The sequence below is a fragment of the Malaclemys terrapin genome, chromosome 2 (assembly GCF_027887155.1).
Source record: "Malaclemys terrapin pileata isolate rMalTer1 chromosome 2, rMalTer1.hap1, whole genome shotgun sequence".
In the NCBI taxonomy this organism is placed as follows: Eukaryota; Metazoa; Chordata; order Testudines; family Emydidae; genus Malaclemys; species Malaclemys terrapin.
In genome coordinates, this window is record NC_071506.1 from 2,624,775 (window position 1) to 2,646,829 (window position 22,055).

Below are 22,055 nucleotides of genomic sequence, written 5' to 3' on the forward strand. Positions count from 1 at the left end.
CTGGGGCTTGGCACTGGTGTCCCTGGGCTGGGGGGGCCTGGGGCTGACGCGTCCCCCCAGGAGGGACGGAGCCAGCTGCGGGGCTGCACGGAGAGCGAGTCATGGCGCCATTCTGGGAACGGGCAATGGGATGGATTAGTTGGTGATTCCCTGTTCTGTTCATTGCCCCTGGGGCACCTGGCACTGGCCCCTGTCGGCAGACCGGACACTGGGCTAGATGGACCTTTGCTCTGACCCAGTCTGGCTGTTCTGATGCAGCTACTGGGGCGTAAACCTGCCCTGGCCAGCCCTGTTTGCGCCAGCCCCTGGCGAGGTGGCTCCTGGCCCAGGGAGGGCTGCAGTTGTGTGTGGACCCGTGCAGGCAGGGGCGTGCAGAGGCCCCCAGCGTGGCCCATGCAGGTCCGAGTGCTCCCTGGTTAGTGACGCCCAGGGGCAGCACCGTGGCCCGGCTCTGGGCTTGGCTGCTGAGCGTCAGGAGCTGTCTGTGCAGAACAGGGCTCCCTTTGTCCGTGCAATAGATGGAGCTGCAGGCAGCAGCCATGCCGCACCACGAGGGCGTGTGGGCCTGGGGCCGGCTCCTGAACACTCCGCGGCCTTCAGCTTGCTACAGCCTCCGGCCAAACCGCAGCTGCTCTCCACAAGCCCGCGTGATCTCAGGAGCACACGGGGCTCTGCTGGGCCTGGAGCCAGGCAGCAGGGGCACAGGGAGGACACGTGGCGGGGGCTGTGTGTCCTGGAGAGCTAGTGCTGGGGTGCAGTGCCGTAGAGAGGAGCTGTCACGGACTCACAGATCGTGCTTACTCTTGGCCCCGTGAGGTCCGTGGGGGGGTGCCCCTTTCAGTGCGACAGCCCTTCTCGGGGGTCCATTCTCGGGGTCAGGCCCCTCTACCTCCTAGAGCCGCACCTCTCAGAGCCTTAGCACGGCTGTCTCTGCCGTGGGCCCCCTCAGGGAGTCCACTCGCTCTGGACCCCCGGGGCCTCCACCCCCAAAGGGGTTGATGCCACCCTGTTCTCTAGACTGGAGTGACTCTCAGCCAGCATAAAACAGGAGGGTTTATTGAGATTTGAACCCAGCACAGGAAACTCAGGGCCTCAGGCCTGTCCTCCCTCAGCCCAGCACATCCCAGTCTCCCTGCATCCAGGTGGGCTCTGCCTGCTCCCCCTCTCCAGCCCAGAGCCCCCCTGCTTCCCAGCTGGGCCTCTGAGATCCCCGGCCCCAGGCCCCGCCTCTGTCCATTGTCTTCTCTCCAGGTAAACAGGGTCGTAAACTGGGGCCTCCTCTCCTGCTTCTGTCCTCTGGCCGGAACCGGCTGGTCAGGTCACTGGGTCCTCACTCTGCAGCCCATTGTCCATCCACTGGCCAGAACCGGCTGCGTCTCCTCAGCTGGGCCTCTGGGTCACCAGGTCACCGGTCGCTGGGATATCCATCCTCCAGGCCATGGGCTGGGGTCCCACGTTCCCTCTCCGGTCCTCCGCAAAACACACTCCCTCTCCCCTCCCCTCGTTAAACCAGTAACACCCAGGGAAACTGAGTCCCATCCCCTCTGATGCAAACCATTGAAACCCCACCGAAAACAAACAAGAAACCCCCCCACTGCGTCACAGGAGCTCCTGGGGATGCTGGCCGGGGGCAGGGAGCTGGGCTGGCTCCAGAGGGGAGGGAGGCTGCAGGACAGCGGCGAGGGGTGTCTGTGCCAGGGGGAGGCAGGCAGCTCCGCGTTGGTCCCCGCCTGCTGCACGGGGAAGGATGCCTAGGAGGGTTGATTGTTGGGCAGCTCACGAAATGCTGGCACGTGACTAGCCCTGCCCTGGGGTCTGCACTGTACTCTGCACGGCATAGGGCAGGGCTAGGCCGGGCCCAAAGTCCCTTTGTGTGAGCTCCCGGCTGGGCCTGTCCCGTCCCCTTGCCTAGGACTGTGGGTACTATGGGAGCCTGGATGTTCTCCTTGGAGGCCGTCCGGGGAGGAATCTGTCTGCTCCTCCCCTCCATGGCTGGGGAGAAGATTGTGCCCCATTTTGCAGACCCAGAGCTGGCCAGGGTGCCCCACACATCTGGGGCTGCTGCACTTGGTTCCCGCAGCTCACTCCAGCTGGTGAGGGAGCTGCCTTGATGTTCCCCCGGCGCTCAGCGCAGTGCCCCAGGTCCCTGTGGGCGCAGCCCCTGCTGCCCCACGCTGCCCTGGTTCCCTGCTGAACATGGGCCAGCTGGAGGCCTTGGCTTGCTGTGACGAACTGGGCCTGTTCTCACGGTGGTCTGTGAATGCTGACAGGGGAGTGTGACTAGGATGGTCTGCATTGCAGGATGGGATCTGCCCGAGGGCGCATACCTGAGTGTGTAACATGAGAACCCAGGAAGGGGTTGAAGGTGAGGCGACTCCTTAGCCCGGGAAACTGAACAAAGGCTGGGGGAGGGGTCGCTAAAGGAGAGGGGTGGAAGCAGGGAGAAGCAGGCTGGAGAGATGGCTGGGAGGCAGAGATGGCTCTGACCCCCCCAAAGGGGGGTGGGCTGGCATGCCCTGGGACCCCAAGCTGGACCTAACTGAGGGGGGCCCTGGTGTCTGTGCCTGCAAGACCTGTCTTGGACTGTATTCCTGTCATCCAAATAAACCTTCTGCTTTACTGGCTGGCTGAGAGTCATGGTGAATCGCAGGAAGCCGGGGGTGCAGGGCCCTGAGTCCCCCAATACTCCGTGACAACTGGTGGCAGCGGCGGGATCTACTGCACCCCGTGGACGGCGCTTCCTGCAGTAAGTGACTGGGGAGCAGTAAAACGAAGGGGGATTGACGGGGACCAGGCCTGCTGAAGAGTGGGAGAGAGACGGTTATTACCCCTGGGAGTGTGTGACCAGCGAGAAGGACTTTTGCAGTAACAGGGTCCCCCGGGGGGATCGCAGCGAGTGGTCCCAGGGGCGGAGGAGTCTGCAGCTCGACCCTGGCAGAGAGGTGGTGACCTCGAGAAGGGCTGGCACACTAGGGGGCCCCCTGGGAACTGTGGGGAGCGGTGAGCACACAGGCCGGCGAGTGGCCAGCAGGAAGATGTATGCCAAGCGGCTTAAGAGCGACCTGGTGGAGCTGTGCAAGCAGAGGCGGCTGCGCATTGGGAGGCTCACCAAAGAACAGCTCATTGCCCAGCTGGAGGCAGAAGATCGCGCGAATGAACTGATCCCTGTGTCTCAGGGAAGCAGCCTGGCAAATGCAGCGCAGGCACCAGTGGCTGTCCCAGCTGGGAGTGGTCAGCCGGCTGCTGAGGGCTTCCCGAGACCCCTCCTTCCTATGCCTAGGGGAAGGGTGGGGAGGAGCCCAGCAAATACCGAAGGCGCCGTGGCCCCCCCGGCCAGCAGGGGGTCCCCCCGGCGAAGCTCGCCGGCCAGCAGAGGATCCTCCCGGCGACGTTCGGCATCCGGGGAGCGGAATTGGCTGGAATGGGAGAAAGAGCTAAAACTGAGAGAGCTGGAGGATCGTGAACAACAGAGACAGCATGAACGGGAGGAGAAAGAGAGACAGAGACAGCATGAACGGGAGGAGAAAGAGAGACAGCATCAGCGTGAACGGGAGGAGAATGAGAGACAGAGACAGGAGAATGAGAGACAGCGTCAGCATGACCTGGAACTGGCGAGATTGAAGGGCAGCGAACCCCCGGCTGCGGTGAGTGAGGGGGGACCCAGGACTGCACGGAGCTTTGATAAGTGCATCATGGCCCCATACAAGGAGGGGGAGGACATGGATGACTTCCTGGAGGCCTTTGAGACGGCCTGCGAGCTGCACCGGGTGGATCCCGCGGACAGACTCCGGGTCCTTACCCCCTTACTGGACCCCAAATCCGTGGCATTGTACCGCCAACTGGGAGAGGCAGAGAAAGGGGACTACGAACTATTCAAAAAGGCCCTGCTACGAGAGTTTGGGCTGACTCCTGAGATGTACCGGGAAAGGTTCCGGAGTCAGGATAAAACCCCTGAGATCTCATATCTGCAACTAGCCGCCCGCATGGAAAGATACGCCAGCAAGTGGGCTGGTGGGGCCCAGACGAAGGAGGACCTGATTAAACTGCTGGTACTGGAGCAACTGTATGAACGGTGCCCATCCGACCTGAGGCTGTGGTTGGTGGACAGAAAGCCAGAGACCCCGCGACAGGCAGGCCGGCTGGCCGATGAGTTTGTAAAGAGCCGGTCAGGAGATAAAAGGGAGGAGTCCCAAAGGAACAGTCCCACCACAACGCAGAGAGAGAGTCACCATGGGACCTCCCCGTGGGAAAATACAGAAAAACCCCATCAGAGGGGAACATCCGGCCTCAGGACCATCCGACCCACTCAAGGGGACCCATGGGACATGGGCTGCTACCACCGTGGCCAAAAGGGCCACATACGGGCCCAGTGCCCCAGGCTCAGGGACAGACTGAGCAGGCCGAACCCACAGAGGGTTGACTGGGTAGAGACCCAGCCCGGCGAGAGGCAGCATTCCCAGGGAAGGGGGGCTGGCAGAGTACCACCTGCTAAGGAGGGAGGAGAGCCCCAGGCCAGCTTCTCTGGGGGGCCAGATGCTCCGGATTCAAAGTTCTCCGTTTACAGGGTTGGCGCGGGGCTGTCCCTGCGGAGCGAGTGCCTTGTTCCCCTGGAGGTGGAGGGGAAGGAAGTTTATGGTTACTGGGACACGGGCGCAGAGGTGACACTGGCCCGGCCCGAGGTGGTGGCCCCAGATCGGGTGGTGCCCAACACCTTCCTGACCCTGACCGGGGTGGGCGGGACCCCATTCAAGGTTCCCGTAGCGAGGGTACACCTGAAATGGGGGGCCAAGGAGGGCCCCAAGGACGTGGGAGTGCACCACCATTTGCCCACTGAGGTGTTGATGGGGGGGGACCTAGAGGACTGGCCCAGCAGCCCCCAGACCGCCTTAGTTGTGACCCGCGGTCAGAGCCGGCGAGGGGCACTGCGCCCTGGCCTTGGGGGGGGTGCCTTGCCTGAGGCACGGGACCCTAACCTGGTGGGGAGGGAACGCCCAGGGACGCGGCTCAGGGAGGCTGCAGCTTCGGACCCAGCGGGCGAGAAAGAGCAGGTGGCCATCCCCGTCCCAGCTGCTGAGTTCCAGGCCGAGTTGCAGAGAGATCCCTCCTTGCGGAAGATAAGGGACCTGGCCGACCTCAATGCGGTACAGACCATGGGACGAGGTGGCCGGAAAGGATTCCTGTGGGAGAAGGGGTTCCTGTACCGAGAATGGGCTCCCCCAGGGAAAATGGAGTCAGGGGGGATCAGGAGGCAGCTGGTGGTACCCCAGAAGTATCGCCGCCAGCTGCTGTGCCGGGCCCATGACATTCCCCTCTCAGGGCACCAGGGAACCTGGCGTACCCAGCAGAGGCTGCTACGGAGCTTTTACTGGCCTGGGGTCTTTGCTACTGTCCGACAGTACTGCAGATCCTGTGACCCCTGTCAGAGGGGGAGGAAGGCCTGGGACAAGGGGAAAACAGCTTTAGGACCCTTGCCCAGCATAGAGGAGCCTTTTCGGAGGGTGGCCAAGGTAAAAAGGGCGGCTCTAAACCAAGAGAGCCCAAAGCACAGACCTCCAGACTGGAGCGCTGGGAGAAGACCACAGCCCAGTTGGAGCCCCAGAGGTATGGGGGTGGGAAAAGGGCGCAGGCCGCATAAACCTTCCCACATGCGAACTGCGAGTGCCATCAAGCACCCCCAACCTAAGGGGGAGCGTGAAACTGGAGGGGCCTGGTGTAATTCTCACCAAGGAATGGGAGGGATGCGGGGGCATCCATGGGAACGGGGGTAGGTTCGAACTTCCCCGGGTCACTGGCTAAAGTGACCCTGCTCAGTTCGGTCTCGAAGGGGGGAGAGATGTGACGAACTGGGCCTGTTCTCACGGTGGTCTGTGAATGCTGACAGGGGAGTGTGACTAGGATGGTCTGCATTGCAGGATGGGATCTGCCCGAGGGCGCATACCTGAGTGTGTAACATGAGAACCCAGGAAGGGGTTGAAGGTGAGGCGACTCCTTAGCCCGGGAAACTGAACAAAGGCTGGGGGAGGGGTCGCTAAAGGAGAGGGGTGGAAGCAGGGAGAAGCAGGCTGGAGAGATGGCTGGGAGGCAGAGATGGCTCTGACCCCCCAAAGGGGGGTGGGCTGGCATGCCCTGGGACCCCAAGCTGGACCTAACTGAGGGGGGCCCTGGTGTCTGTGCCTGCAAGACCTGTCTTGGACTGTATTCCTGTCATCCAAATAAACCTTCTGCTTTACTGGCTGGCTGAGAGTCATGGTGAATCGCAGGAAGCCGGGGGTGCAGGGCCCTGAGTCCCCCAATACTCCGTGACACTTGCATCGGGTGGAGAGACCATGACTTCCGGCAGGGCTGCATCCCACCCTGCCAGGGGCCCAGGCTGGTGCGTGCCGGAGATGGAACTTTCCCCACAGCTGGCTCTGGCCTGGGGAACTCACTGCCACAAGAGAAGAGATCCGGGGGTCTCTGTGCTCAGAGCCACAGGCAGGGTTTAGCTTTGGGCCTTGACTCTTCCTCTGTGGGCTCTTCTCTCAGCCCCAGCCGACAGATCCCTGCCTTTTCTCCTCTCGGCTGGGCACGAGGCACAGATTGCTGGGCACAGTTTAAATAGGTTGGTGGCATCCGGATGCCCTGGTGCTGGGCCTGGAGAAGCACTGCCTGGGTGTGAGTGGTGTGCGCTGGGCTGGGCCCTGGGGCGTAGGTAACGCTCCCATCACTGCCCCTCTCCGTGGGAGCTGGGGGTCAGGGTTAGGTCAGTTTCATAACTGCTGCGCATTGAGACGCCTCCCTAGAGCTCCACCTGCTTCCCCCGCCTATAGCACCTCAGGCTGACGGAGCCCGGCCGGCTCCATCCTCCCACCGCCCTCCCCCACGCAGCTGGCCGTGCTCCCCCACTGCGGTGTGCCTGGCTGGGCTAGCGGCTCCTCCAGCCTGGAGGGGGACGGGGGAGCAATCACCCGCCTCCAGCCGCAGGGCTGACACCCAGCCAGCTCTGGGGTGGAGCAGGGCAGGGCCCAGCACTGGTGTAGAACAGGGCCCGAGGAAGAATCGCACATCCTTGGAAATGACGGGGGGTTAAATAAGCCAAACAGGAAAACCTCTGCTGGGATTTGGCTGAGGCCCTGGGAATAACAGTGGATCGCGGGCGCCAGGACCGGCCTGTGGGCAGAGCGCAGTCGGTTCTGCTCTGACTCAGAGGGGAGCGCCCCACCTCGAGTCGCCAGCAGCCCTTCACCCAGCCCGGGCAGAGCCAGGCCAAGGGTACGGGGCCTGTGCAATCGAGCGAGGTGCTCGGGCTGTCTCTGGGGAGAGCGGGGGGGGGGGGCAGAACAGGAGCCCTGGCCGTGGAAACGGGCACTGATGGTGCCCATGCTGCGTGGGGCAACGCCAACCCTCCCTTTGAAAAGAGGCTGCCCCGAGCTGGGCTGGCTGCTGCGCAGACGTGAAGCGAGGGGGGAGTATTTCCCTGGGTGACCCTGGCAATGGCCAGCCGCGGCTCGAGAAAGTGGGAGCCTACGGCTGCAGGCTGGGCACGGGGGAGTTTGACACGCCCTCCGGTCCTTCCAGCATCGTGGTCTGACAGTCCCCGGAATATCCCGCGGCTGGGAACTGGAAATCAAGACACACACGCTCCAAACTGGACACTGCTTATCCGCCGAATCCTGCCCAGCCTGTCCTGTGTGAGCACCGCCCTCCGCATGCACGGCCGTTCTGCAATGCCAGGCTGGGCACCTCTTCCTGCCTTAGCGCCTATGGGCGCAGGGCTCCCCCACAGGGACTCACTGCTGTGTCCCACGGGCGAGGAACCCAGCAAGTAAAGCCACCGCCCGTCCCCTGAGCAGTCCTGCCTGACCTGCAGGCACCGGCTCAAGTGTGCAGGAGCTGGGACGGCAGCAGGGTCCAGCCGGGGGGTCGGGGACTTCTGCTGCGATGCTGACCGGCCGTGTGAGCGCCCCCCACCCCACCCAGGGCCTGTCTCCAGCTCTGAGGAATGGGGCTAGTCCCTGTGGGACCCCCCGCAGGGCAGCAAACAGCCAAGCTAGGCCGTAAGGACTGGACAGGCGCGTCTCGAGTCTGCTGGCCAGAGAGCACCAGAGCGACACTGTTAGCCCTCCCCAGGCTGCTGCATGCACAGCGCCTCCTACAGGTGCTGCAGTGCCGGGGACGGGCAGCCCCCTGCAGCACCCATCCCCCTAGCCAGCTCCCTGCAGTGCATTCCCCAATCCCCAGCCCAGCTCCCGCAGCGCATTCCCCAGCCCGGCTCCCGCAGCACATTCCCCGGCCCAGCTCCACACAGCAGCGGCAGGATGTCTATGTACAGAATGTAAACTGGCCCCTGCTCATGTGTTTGGTTTGGGGCATTGGCTGCTTCCAGGGGTTACCCTGCCCCAGCGGCCTGAGCACTGAATGAGGCAGGGCTCCGGGGGGGGGCTGAGCACTGAATGAGGCAGGGCTCGGGGGGGGGGGCTGAGCACTGAATGAGGCAGGGCTCCGGGGGGGGGCTGAGCACTGAATGAGGCAGGGCTCGGGGGGGGGCTGAGCACTGAATGAGGCAGGGCTCCGGGGGGGACTGAGCACTGAATGAGGCAGGGCTCCGGGGGGGCTGAGCACTGAATGAGGCAGGGCTCCGGGGGGGCTGAGCACTGAATGAGGCAGGGCTCGGGGGGGGGCTGAGCACTGAATGAGGCAGGGCTCCGGGGGGGACTGAGCACTGAATGAGGCAGGGCTCCGGGGGGGGCTGAGCACTGAATGAGGCAGGGCTCTGGGGGGGCTGAGCACTGAATGAGGCAGGGCTCGGGGGGGGGCTGAGCTCTGAATGAGGCAGGGCTCGGGGGGGGGCTGAGCACTGAATGAGGCAGGGCTCGGGGGGGGCTGAGCACTGAATGAGGCAGGGCTCGGGGGGGCTGAGCACTGAATGAGGCAGGGCTCTGGGGGGGGGGGAGGCTGAGCACTGAATGAGGCAGGGCTCTGGGGGGGCTGAGCACTGAATGAGGCAGGGCTCTGGGGGGGCTGAGCACTGAATGAGGCAGGGCTCGGGGGGGGCTGAGCACTGAATGAGGCAGGGCTCGGGGGGGGGCTGAGCACTGAATGAGGCAGGGCTCCGGGGGGGGGCTGAGCACTGAATGAGGCAGGGCTCGGGGGGGCTGAGCACTGAATGAGGCAGGGCTCCGGGGGGGGCTGAGCACTGAATGAGGCAGGGCTCGGGGGGGCTGAGCACTGAATGAGGCAGGGCTCGGGGGGGGCTGAGCACTGAATGAGGCAGGGCTCGGGGGGGGGCTGAGCACTGAATGAGGCAGGGCTCGGGGGGGGGCTGAGCACTGAATGAGGCAGGGCTCGGGGGGGGGCTGAGCACTGAATGAGGCAGGGCTCGGGGGGGGGCTGAGCACTGAATGAGGCAGGGCTCGGGGGGGGGCTGAGCACTGAATGAGGCAGGGCTCCGGGGGGGCTGAGCACTGAATGAGGCAGGGCTCGGGGGGGGGCTGAGCACTGAATGAGGCAGGGCTCTGGGGGGGGCTGAGCACTGAATGAGGCAGGGCTCGGGGGGGGGCTGAGCACTGAATGAGGCAGGGCTCGGGGGGGGGCTGAGCACTGAATGAGGCAGGGCTCTGGGGGGGCTGAGCACTGAATGAGGCAGGGCTCGGGGGGGGCTGAGCACTGAATGAGGCAGGGCTCGGGGGGGGCTGAGCACTGAATGAGGCAGGGCTCGGGGGGGGCTGAGCACTGAATGAGGCAGGGCTCGGGGGGGGGCTGAGCACTGAATGAGGCAGGGCTCGGGGGGGGGCTGAGCACTGAATGAGGCAGGGCTCCCGGGGGGGATGAGCACTGGCATTACAGGCAGTGTCATACAACGTCTGCCCAAGGGGGCCAAGGTCGTGCTCAGATACAGGCAGCTTCATTCTGCCCGTGCCCATTTTGCCGCCCTGGCCCCATTCCGTCCACACGTCATTCTGTGGATTACGGCACCGCCTGGGAGCCCCAGCCGCGGCCCAGGCCCCCGCTGCGTTTGGTGCTGCACAAACCCAGAACAAAGAGCCCGTCCCTGCCCCCAAAGAGGTTCCGGCCCAAGGCCAGGAGGAGAGACTCCAGCCGGACACAGGCAGCCCCGTGGGTGCGTCAGGCGCCCTGCGCCCGGGCATTTCACCCATCGCAGGGTCACCAGCTGAGCCAGGTGCCTCCGCGGTGCCTCCAGCTCCGCCGAGCGACGCGGCTTCGTGCCAGCGCCCGGCTGGACTCCGTCCCTGCTCGGCGCCAGAGGCGCTGATCCATAAACCAACCGGGCCAGGGCAGCCCGAGCTCCCCTGCCCACCTCCAGGGCAGCAGCCCGGCCCAACAGGCGGCCAATCGCTGCCACTGCCACTGCCCCGGGCAGCACATTACGCAGGCAGAGCAGCCGGGACAGGCTCTGGCAGCGGGGAGGGGCCCTGAGCGCTGCACTTCCCGCGCGGCTGGGCTCGGAGCAGGCAGGGCGAGGACAGACCAGCCCTGCGAGGTAGGAGAGGGCTGGAAAGCGGCTGCCAAGGTGGGGGGAGCTTTGGGGGAATGTGTAACAGGTGGCATCTGCCTGTGCACATACGTGTGTGTGTGTGTGTGTGTGTGTGATGATGCCTATCGAGTGACAGTGTGTGCGTGTGCCTCTGTATGTGTGTGATGACGCCTGTCGAGTGACAACAGTGTGTGTGTGTGTGTGTGTGTGTGTGTGTGATGATGCCTGTCAAGTGACGTGGGTGTGGGTGTGTGAGAGTGAGTGTGTGTGAAAGAGAGATGCCTGTCGAGTGAGACGGTGTGTGTGTGTGTGTGTGTGATTATGCCCGTCGGGTGACATGGTGTATGCATGTGTGTGTGTGTGTGTGATTATGCCCGTTGGGTGACATGGGGTGTGCGTGTGTGTGTGTGATTATGCCTGTTGAGTGACGTGGTGTGTGTGTGTTTGATGATGCCTGTTGAGTGACAAGGGTGTGTGTGTGTATGAAAATGCCTGTCGGGTGACATGGTGTGTGTGTGATGCCTGTCAAGTGACATGGTGTGGGGGGGTGTGCGCACACATGTGTGTGTGTGTGAGATGACACCTGTCAAGTGACACGGGGGTGGTGTGCATGTGTGTGTGTCTGTGTGATTATGCCAGATGAGTGACATGGTGTGTGTGTGTGTGTGTGTGAGAGAGAGAGAGAGATGATGCCTGTTGGGTGACATGGTGTGTGCGTGTGTGAGTGTGCGTGTGAGATGATGCCTGTCGAGTGACATGGTTTGTGTGTGTGTGTGTGTGTGTGTGTGTGTGTGTGTGATGACGCCTGTCGAGTGACATTGTGTGTGTGTAATGATGATGATGTCTGTCAGGTGATATGGTGTGTGTGTGCGTGTGTGTGTGTGATGATGATGCTTATCGGGTGACATGGTGTGTGCGTGTGCATGTGCATCTGTATGTGTGTGTGTGATGACGCCGGTCAGCTGACATGACATGTGTGTGAGTGTGTGAGTGTGATGACGCCTGCTGAGTGACATGGTGTGTGTGTGTGTGATGATGCCTGTCAGGTGATATGGGGTGTGTGTGTGCGTGCATGGGTGTGTGATGACGCCTGTCGGGTGACCTAGGGTGTGTGTGGTGATGCCTGTCGGAGGACCGGCATTGCAGCCATTTGTCCCATGGGCAGAGCCCCAGGTCACAGCAGGACACCAGCCCTGTGTGGTGATCCGTGTGAGTGCACAGGGCACAAGGTGCCGGGAGGAGCCCGGCAGAGCCCTCCCGCACGGGGACCCTCTCGTGCTCACGCCGCCGCACACACCCCTGGGGAACGGACACTGGGGCTGATAGCCGGACACGTCCCCCGGGGAAGGGGAGACCCGCATGGCTTGGGGCCTTAAGTGACCCCAGGAAGCCCGGCCCGCCCCGGGGGAGGAAGAGATGAGCCGCCCCTCTGAGCTCTGGCTCTGCAGGGGTTAGCTCCACTCCCCAGGCCGGGGCAGCTGAGTGACAGGACTGTACTGCTGGCCCCATGCATTGCCCCAGCTGGCCCAGGGGCTGGACTCGGCCTCGGGCCAGTCAGATCCTGGGGCCCAGCCCCCTCCCCCCCCCCCCCCCCCGAGGGACCCAGCTATGTCTGTCTTGTGCAGGATCAGACTGAGCAGGCAGAGAACGGGGGGGTGCACAGTGGGGAGGGGAGGTCTTGCCCCCCCTTGGGTCACATCCAGTGGGAGGGATTGCGGGGGGCAGGCGGAAGCTGGCAATCATGTGCTGCCTGGGGGAGGGCTTCCCACACGCACCCTGGTTCCCTCCACGGGGAGAAGGGCTCAAGACACCCCCCACTCCTGGCCCAGCCCCTCGTGCGAGGCGCTGCAGAAACACAGATCAAAGCTGCCAGCCGGGGTGTAAGACAGGAGCTGGAGACAGACCGAGCCCTGGGGCAGCCCACGGAGACTGGGCAGCTGCGGCCTTGGCCAGCGTTGCAATAAGGGTTCATTGATGGCTAGATCACTCGGACGCTCCTAACCCCCAGTAACAGACTCGCAGCCCCAGGGCCGTGCCGGGCGTCACTGGAATCCCTCCGTGCCCCTTCCCAGAGCGCGGGAGCAGGCCGGAAAGGAGGGTTAATCTCGGCCAGTCCCGGCCGCTGGCTCCGGTCAGCCCCGTGAGCAGGTCGGGCCAAAGGCCGGACCTTGCCCCAGGCATCCGGTGCTGAGTGTAGCGATCCCCTGGGGAGCTGCCGGGAGCCCCTGAGCTGGAGTTAAAGCCTAACCTGGCCGTGGTCACTTATTACAGCGCAGAGCAGTGAAGTGTGTCCTGGCTCCGAGTGCTTGGAGATCCCCCCGGGGCGCTGCCAGGCAGCTGGGAAACCAGCGGTCCCAGCTCCGTGTCCCCAGGGCAGGGCAGGGCCGGGCTGGCCCCAGCGCCCCTTCCAGTCCCAGGCTGGGGGCTGATGGAAATACCAGCTAGAGAGGCCCCTCCCGGGCGCTGGGTGCCCTGGCCCAGCGAGCACTGCCCGGAGCTCCCCGCACGGCTCAGCCGGGACCTGGTCCCTGCAAAGCCCATTTCTGCCCAAGCAGCCTCTCAGCCAGTCAGCACCCGCCCAGCAAACCCAGCTGTGGGGAGATCATGGCAGCCTGGCCTGGTGTGTGCCACAGGCAGAGAACAGCAGGGACCCGGGGCACCGGTCCCCCGAGGCTCCCCAATGGCAGGGAACGTCCCAGTGAGCTACACCCAGCTAACCCTGGCACGTGACCCGCACGCTGCAGGGGAAGGCGAACCCCTGACCGGGGGAAATTCCTTCCCAAGCCCCTGTGTGGAGTTCAGGGCAGACCCTGGGCACAGGAGCAAGGATCAGGTAGCCAAGCACCACAGAGACGAGGCTCGGGGCCGCCCAGTGTCCCAGCTCCGCGCTGGCCCTACGGGGACTCCAGCAGCGCTGGGGTCCTGTACCGGCCAAGCTGCGCTTTTACCGCTGGCTATTCCACCGAATGACGCCAGCGGCAGCGTTGCTGGGATACGCACATTCGCACTAGAGGGTCCCCGTCATGGCGCTGCCCATCGGGGCTCACACCCCACCACGGCCCGCTGGGCAGGGCTGGGCCAGAGACGGCTGTAGTGCAGACACAGGCTGGGCCTCTAGGGAGGCACTCGGGAGCCGTCTCCAGCTTTTCTCCAGAGCCCCATGTGCTCCGTGGAGGCTGCGGGTCTTCCCGAACCCCATGACTCCAGGAGCTGGCGCTTTAAGGAAAACAGCGTGAGACTGCCAAGAAACTCTCCAGCTGGCGACGCTGCACAAGTCTTTCTGATCCGCTGGGGACGCCGCGGGCGCAAAGGGCAGGGGGCAGCCTGGGTGATGCTGCTCAGCCCTGCTCTGTGTTGTGCTGCCCCCCCCAGCCTTGGGTGTCAACGGGGGGGGGGCACAGACGCCCCACGGGAGGCACAGGATTCCTGTGCAGATCAGCTGCCTCTCTCCCTGCCTCGGGTGATCTGCAGCTCTGTAACCCCCAGCCTCCCCGGCAAGGCTTCGTTGGGTGTCAGAGCCGTTTGCCGTTGCCTGGGCTCAGCGATCCGTGGACAGCCAAACAGGCCTGGCCGCACCGGGGCCTCGCTCCGGGTCTCGCACCAGAGCCTCTCAGGTACAAACCTTCCCCGAAGCTGCGGCCAACGCAGCCCCCTGCTGCGGCCTGCGGGGGGGTTAGTGCCCTGACGGAGCCGGGGCTGCAGAGGGGCCCGTGACCCCCTACCCCTCTGCCTCCTCCCCTCAGCCCTCCTGGAGCTCCTCCGTCCCCGTCTGCCCCTCCCCCCAGGATCCTTCCCTCTCGCCTCTCTCAGCTGCCCCCCCCCACCTCCCAGATCCTTCTCCAGAGACGCGTCACCTCCACCCTCCCCGGCCCTCGCACCCCAGCCCCTGCTGCTCCCTGGCCCCGAGCAGCGGGCCTGAAGGGACTGGCACCAGGGCAGGGTCCAAGCTTCACCCAGTCCGTCTGGCCAGCGCAGTCTCAGCAGCATCTGCCCCCTGTGTGCTGGGCCAGGCCGGGTCCTTCGCCCACAGCTCCGAGCCCTGAGCTGGCAGAGGGGCTTGTGGGCAAGGGCCAGGCCTGGGGGGCGGCTCCCTGCTGTGCCTGCTGGCTGGGTCCCAGGGAGGGCGAGGGGGACGAGCTCTGGAGATGGAGACGAGTGGGGCGAGGCGGTCAGAGCCTCCTCCTGCGCTGGGAGGGTCCTGCCGGGACGCCCCTGGGGGAGCGAACAGCTCAGCTGGGCCAGGAAACTCTGCTAGGCCCTGAGAGCCACAGGAGAGGGGCAGCTGGCATGGTCTGACCCAGCTCCGTGCCCAGCCCCACCAGGGGGAGCGGCTCTGGCTCCGGCTATGCTACCACCAGGGATCGCTCTTACAATGCGGCTTGGTCAGAACCGAGCTTCAGCCACATACTGGAGCGTTGGGTTCCCCCTCCCGCCCCAGGCTCCAGCGCCGTCCGGGGCGTCGGGAGCACAGACAGCTCGCTGACCATGGCTGGCTCCTGAGCCAGGCTCCATGTTCCTCACTGACTGGTGATGCTGTAGAGGAGGAAACTGAGGCACAGAATGAGACAGGACCATGCCCAGAGTCACACAGGGAGTCACCAGCAGAGACAGGCTTAGACGCCAGGAGTCCTGCTGCCGAATCCAGTGCTGTGCCCACTAGACCTCACAGCCTCTCTGGGCAGGTGTCGTAAGTGCCAAAGGAGAGGCCCAGGCCCAGTCCCTGCAGGCCGGGCTGCTGCTGCGGGATGTTTCACAGCAGGAGCAAAGGGCTCGTGGTGGGGACAGCCTAGTGCCCAGGGTCCCGCTGCTGACAGCCGTGGGCCTGCCCCAGGATGCAGCCGGCTGGGCAGTTAAGAACCCGGCCAGGCGGGCAGAGGGGCCTGAGGCCTGGTCTGCTACTCAGCAAAGGGCCCATCCGCGTCCTGTACCAGCAAGTGTGTGTGTGCCTCTGGGTGTGTGCATGCACACGTGTCTGGCTGTGTGTGTACTTGCATGTTTCCCTGGGGGGGTGTGTGTGTGTCCGTGTGTTGGGGTGTGTGTGCATCCCTGGGACTGGGCTTCCCAAGGCTGTTCCCACTGGGACGCTCGCTGCTTGTTGCTGCTTTGGGGAAGCGGGGGGAGGTACAGCATGGCACGCAGGCAGGAGGAGGTGGTGCTGGGGGTTACCCTGGCTTGGGGGGGGGTAGGGCGTGGCGCACAGATGGGAGGAGGTGATGGTGGGGGTTACCCCGGCTTGGGGGGGGCAGGGCGTGGCGCACAGATGGGAGGAGGTGATGGTGGGGGTTACCCCGGCTTGGGGGGGGTAGGGCGTGGCGCACAGATGGGAGGAGGTGATGGTGGGGGTTACCCCGGCTTGGGGGGGGTAGGGCGTGGCGCACAGATGGGAGGAGGTGATGGTGGGGGTTACCCCGGCTTGGGACGGGGGCAGGGCATGGCGCACAGATGGGAGGAGGTGATGGTGGGGGTTACCTTGGCTTTGGGGGCGGCAGGGGGTTACCCAGCTTTGGGGTCACATCCAGGCTTCTGCGCTGGCTTTCCAGAGAGAGCCTGTCCTGCCCCCATGCTGGGCCCGCTGCTCTGGTTTAATGCCCCCCTCTCTGTTTGGCTCTCAGGCCCAGCGCGCCAGCGGAAGCCATGGTGCTGGTGGTTCACATCCTCGCCTGCCTCCTGGGCACAGGCTCGTGGGTGGCCATCAACGGCATGTGGGTGGAGCTGCCCCTCATTGTGCCCCGGGTCCCGGAGGGCTGGTACCTGCCGTCCTACCTCACGGTGCTGATCCAGTTCGCCAACGTGGGGCCGCTCTTCGTCACCCTCATGCACCACTTCCGGCCCGGGCAGCTCAGCGAGCCCGGCACCATCTACACCATCATCAGCCTCGGGGCGCTGGCCTGCATCCTGCTGGCCTTCTTCTGGCAGGAGACCAGTGTAGTGGGGGGCACTGCCCGCAGCACCGCCCTCCTCGTCCTCCTCTTCTTCCTCTCCCTGGTGGACTGCACCTCCTCCGTCACCTTCCTGCCCTTCATGCTGCGGTTCCGGGCCCGGTACCTGACCACCTACTTCGTGGGCGAGGGGCTGAGCGGCCTGGTGCCCGGCCTGGTGGCCCTGGCCCAGGGGGTGGGGGTGGCCCGGTGCGTGAATGGCAGCCTGGCGGGGAATGCCTCGGGCCCGATGCTGCAGGTGGAGTACCAGCCGGCCCGGTTCTCCGTTCACCTCTTCTTCCTCTTCCTTGGCGGCATGATGGGCCTGTGCCTCGCCGCCTTCGTCCTGCTCAACCACCTCCCGGCCGCCCGGCAGGAGCGGGCCAAGGAGCGGTTCCGGGCCCAGGCCCGGGTGGAGGCCGGCTCGGGCCTGCAGGCCGTGGTGGAGGAGCGGCCCATGATCAGCCCCACCGAGAGCCGCCGCTGCAGCGGCTCCTTCGGCACCGGCACTTGCTCCTGGCCCCAGGTGGCCTACATCTTCCTGGTGCTGGCCTGGGTCAACGCGCTGACCAACGCCGTGCTGCCCGCGGTGCAGTCCTACTCCTGCCTGCCCTATGGCAACTCGGCCTACCACCTCTCAGCCACGCTGGCCGCCATGGCCAACCCGCTGGCCTGCTTCATCGGCATGTTCCTGCCCAACAGGTGGGCGTCCTGGCAGCCACGCAGACGTGCTGCTCCCCCGGCTGGGGGCCGCCCCACATCCTGGGCAGGCCTCCGCCAACGGAGCTGCCCCCCAATGGCACCAGGAGCACCGGGCCGGGCAGCTGCAGGAGCTGAGTTTAATGCCCCTGCTGCAGAGGGTGCCAGCATGGTCCAGGGTCACCGAGGGGGCTGGGGCAGGCGGGTATCACGGGAGGGGGGGTAGGGGCTGGGGTCACTGGGGTTCAGGGCTGGGGGGCTGGGGCAGGCAGGTATCATGTGGGGGGTACGGCCTGGAGGTCTGGGGTTAGGGGTGGGGTCACTGGGGGTCAGGGCCTGGGGGTCTGGGGCACGCTTGGGGAGCTGGGGGAGGTGGGTATCATGGGGGGTCAGGGCGTGGGGGTCTGGGGCAGGCTGGGGTCACTGGGGGTCAGGGCGTGGGGGAGCTGGGGCAGGTTGGAGGAGCTGGGGGTCATGGCGTGGGGGTCTGGGGCAGGCTGGGGGAGCTGGGGGTCAGGGCCTGGAGCAGGTGGGGCAGGTTGGAGGAGCTGGGGGTCATGGTGTGGGGGTCTGGGGCAGGCTGGGGGAGCTGGGGGTCAGGGCCTGGGGGAGCTGGGGCAGGTGGGTATCATGGGGGGTCAGGGCCTGGGGGTCTGGGGCAGGCTGGAGGAGCTGGGGTTCAGGGCCTGGAGGTCTAGGGCAGGCTGGGAGTCAGGGCGTGGGGGTCTGGGGGAGCTGGGGCAGGTGGGTATCATGGGGGGTCAGGGCCTGGGGGTCTGGGGCAGGCTGGAGGAGCTGGGGGTCAGGGCCTGGAGGTCTAGGGCAGGCTGGGGGAGCTGGGGGTCAGGGCCTGGGGGAGCTGGGGCAGGTGGGTATCATGGGGGGTCAGGGCGTGGGGGTCTGGGGCAGGCTGAGGGAGCTGGAGGTCAGGGCCTGGGGGTCTGGGGGAGCTGGGACAGGTGGGTATCATGGGGGGTCAGGGCCTGGGGGTCTGGGGCAGGCTGGAGGAGCTTGGGGTCAGGACCTGGGGGTCTGGGGGAGCTGGGGGTCAGGGGGTGGGGACAGGCTGGAGGAGCTGGGGGTCAGGGCCTGGGGGTCTGGGGAAAGCTGGAGGAGCTGGGGGTCAGGGCCTGGGGGAGCTGGGGCAGGTGGATATCATGGGGGGTGAGGACATGGGGGTGTGGGGCAGGCTGGGGGAGCTGGGGGTCAGGGTCTGGGGGAGCTGGGGGTCAGGGCCTGGGGGAGCTGGGGCAGGCGGGTATCACGGGGGGGCAGGAGCTGGGGTCACGGGGGCTAAATGCCGCGTCTCCCTTCACCAGCTGGTGCTTTGCCCCCAGGTGTTTGCTGACGCTCGGGCTCCTGGCCGCGGCAGGCTCCGGGTTCGGCTGCTACATCATGGCCATGGCGGTGCTCAGCCCGTGCCCGCCCCTGCTACACAGCTACGCCGGGGTGACGCTCATCGTAAGTCAGCGCAAGCCCCGGGCCCCAGCCCTCTGCCCTTCGGCCAAGGGATTCCCGACTCCGCCCGGGTCCCTGGCGTCCCACTGCCTCCCCCCCAGGCCCTGGGTGAGGTCCCTGCTTGGTGCCCTGTGTAGGGCCGCGGGGGGAGGCCAGGGCTGGGGCTGCCTGACGTGCCGCGCTCTCCCCTGCCCAGGTGCTGAGCTGGGTTCTCTTCGTGGGCTCGCTGTCCTACGTGAAGCTGATGATCGGTATGATCCTGCGGGACGAGGGGCACAGCGCCCTGGTGTGGTGCGGGGCCGTGGTGCAGCTGGGCTCCATGCTGGGGGCCCTCACCATGTTCCCGCTGGTCAGCGTCTACAGCCTCTTCCGCTCCGGAGATGCCTGCACCACCCACTGCCCCAGCTGAGCCGCGCAGACCCACCGCGGCCTCCAGCCCGGGGGACTCTGGGCTTCCCCGGGCTCCCAGCTCAGCCCTTGGACCACTAGTCCTACTGGCTGTGACGGAGCAGGGCAGATTTGACCTGGGAATGTTGCAGGGGGGTTGCAATGGGGATGTGGGACTTCCCTTGAAGGAAGCTACCTGAGCTGTAACCTGAGCCAGGAACGGGGGTGGGGAGAATTAACACCTTCTGCCCGGGAGACTGAACAAAGGAGAGGAGCAGCGGGAGGGGCTGAGAGTTTAGTTTCGGTTGGGGCTGGGTGGTGCAACGCAGGGAACCCCAAGCTGGGGTCTAAGCTCCCTGAACCCCCCAGAGGGACCTAATTGAGGGGGTCCGGTCGTACCTACACGCTCTGCTTGAGACTGTGTTCCTGTCCTTAAATAAACCTTCTGCTTTACTGGCTGGCTGAGAGTCACAGTGAATCTCGGGAAGAGGGGTGCAGGGCCCTAACTCCCCCACAATCCGCAACAACTGGTGGCAGCGGCGGGATCTACTGCACCCCGTGGACGGCGCTTCCTGCAGTAAGTGACTGGGGAGCAGTAAAACGAAGGGGGATTGACGGGGACCAGGCGTGCTGAAGAGTGAGAGAGAGACGGTTATTACCCAGAGAGGTGGTGACCTCGAGAAGGGCTGGCACACTAGGGGGCCCCTGGGAACTGTGGGGAGCTGTGAGCACACAGGCCGGTGAGTGGCCAGCAGGAAGATGTATGCCAAGCGGCTTAAGAGCGACCTGGTGGAGCTGTGCAAGCAGAGGCGGCTGCGCATTGGGAGGCTCACCAAAGAACAGCTCATTGCCCAGCTGGAGGCGGAAGATCGCGCGAATGAACTGATCCCTGTGTCTCAGGGAAGCAGCCTGGCAAATGCAGCGCAGGCACCAGTGTCTGTCCCAGCTGGGAGTGGTCAGCCGGCTGCTGAGGGCTTCCCGAGACCCCTCCTTCCTATGCCTAGGGGAAGGGTGGGGAGGAGCCCAGCAAATACCGAGGGCGCCGTGACCCCCCCGGCCAGCAGGGGATCCCCCCGGCGAAGCCCGCCGGCCAGCAGAGGATCCTCCCGGCGACGTTCGGCATCCGGGGAGCGGAATTGGCTGGAATGGGAGAAAGAGCTAAAACTGAGAGAGCTGGAGGATCGTGAACAACAGAGACAGCATGAACGGGAGGAGAAAGAGAGACAGCATCAGCGTGAACGGGAGGAGAAAGAGAGACAGCGTCAGCATGAACGGGAGGAGAAAGAGAGACAGCATCAGCGTGAACGGGAGGAGAAAGAGAGACAGCATCAGCGTGAAGAGAGACAGAGACAGCATGAACGGGAGGAGAATGAGAGACAGCGTCAGCATGACCTGGAACTGGCGAGATTGAAGGGCAGCGAACCCCCGGCTGCGGTGAGTGAGGGGGGACCCAGGACTGCACGGAGCTTTGATAAGTGCATCATGGCCCCATACAAGGAGGGGGAGGACATGGATGACTTCCTGGAGGCCTTTGAGACGGCCTGCGAGCTGCACCGGGTGGATCCCGCGGACAGACTCCGGGTCCTTACCCCCTTACTGGACCCCAAATCCGTGGCATTGTACCGCCAACTGGGAGAGGCAGAGAAAGGGGACTACGAACTATTCAAAAAGGCCCTGCTACGTGAGTTTGGGCTGACTCCTGAGATGTACCGGGAAAGGTTCCGGAGTCAAGATAAAACCCCTGAGATCTCATATCTGCAACTAGCCGTCCGCATGGAAAGATACGCCAGCAAGTGGGCTGGTGGGGCCCAGACGAAGGAGGACCTGATTAAACTGCTGGTACTGGAGCAACTGTATGAGCGGTGCCCATCCGACCTGAGGCTGTGGTTGGTGGACAGAAAGCCAGAGAACCCGCGACACGCCGGGCAGCTGGCTGATGAGTTTGTAAAGAGCCGGTCAGGGGGTGGCAGGGAGGAGCCCCAAAGGAACAGGCCCGCCGCGATGCAGAGAGAGAGTCACCCTGGGACCTCCCAAAGGGGGAATATGGGGAATCCCCTCCCACGGGGAAGGCCCAGCATCAGGGACAACCGACCGGCTCGAGGGGACCCACGGGACCTGAGCTGCTATTACTGCGGCCGAAGAGGCCACGTTCGGGCCCAGTGCCCCAAGCTCAAGGACAGACTGAGCAGACCAAACCCGCACCGGGTTAACTTGGTAGAGGCCCAGACGGACGAGGGGCAGGCTTCCCACGCAAGAGGGGCTGGCAGCTTATCAACTGCTCAAGAGAGAGAAGGGCCCCCGGCCAGCTTCTCTGGGGGGCCAGATGCTCCGGACTCAAAGTTCTCCATTTACAGGGTTGGCGCGGGGCTGTCCCTGCGGAGCGAGTGCCTTGTTCCCCTGGAGGTGGATGGGAAGAAAGTTTATGGATACTGGGACACGGGCGCAGAGGTGACACTGGCCCGGCCCGAGGTGGTGGCCCCAGATCGGATGGTGCCCAACACCTTCCTGACCCTGACCGGGGTGGGCGGGACCCCATTCAAGGTTCCCGTAGCGAGGGTACACCTGAAATGGGGGGCCAAGGAGGGCCCCAAGGACGTGGGAGTGCACCACCATTTGCCCACTGAGGTGTTGATGGGGGGGGACCTAGAGGACTGGCCAAGCAGCCCCCAGACCGCCTTAGTCGTGACCCGTAGCCAGAGCCGGCGAGGGGCACTACGCCCTGACCTTGGGAAGGATGTCCCACCGGAGGCAGCGAACCCTTCCCGGGTGGGGAGGGAACACCCAAGGACAGGCCGCGGGGTGGCTGGGGCTTCCGACCCAGCCGACGAGAGGGAGCAGGTCCCCATCCCTTCCCCAGCCGCCGAGTTCCAGGCCGAGTTGCAGAAGGACCCCTCCCTGCGGAAGCTAAGGGGCCTGGCTGACCTCAGTGTGGTACAGACCATGAGGAGAGGATGCAAGGAGAGGTTCCTGTGGGAGAAGGGGTTCCTGTACCGAGAGTGGGCTCCCCCGGGGGAAGTGGAGTCGTGGGGGATCAGGAGGCAGCTGGTGGTTCCCCAGAAGTTTCGCCACAAGCTACTGTACCTGGCCCATGACATCCCTCTCGCAGGGCACCAGGGGAT

General features: G+C 64.9%; 1 protein-coding gene across 2 annotated transcripts; it reads left to right on the top strand.

Moving 5' to 3' along the window:
• The first annotated feature begins 10,402 nt into the window (after positions 1-10,402).
• On the top strand, positions 10,403-19,042 carry LOC128832078 (riboflavin transporter 2-like). 2 transcript variants are annotated; one of them, XM_054019130.1, is made up of 4 exons: positions 10,403-10,480; positions 16,087-17,094; positions 18,429-18,552; positions 18,746-19,042. In XM_054019130.1, the coding sequence occupies exons 2-4, from the start codon at positions 16,109-16,111 to the stop codon at positions 18,956-18,958; spliced, it is 1,323 nt and encodes a 440-aa protein (XP_053875105.1). In that variant the 5' UTR covers positions 10,403-10,480; positions 16,087-16,108; the 3' UTR covers positions 18,959-19,042. The 2 variants fall into 2 exon arrangements, with proteins under 2 accessions (XP_053875105.1, XP_053875106.1); XM_054019131.1 differs by lacking the exon at positions 10,403-10,480 and adding an exon at positions 14,024-14,088.
• Positions 19,043-22,055: the final 3,013 nt, after the last annotated feature.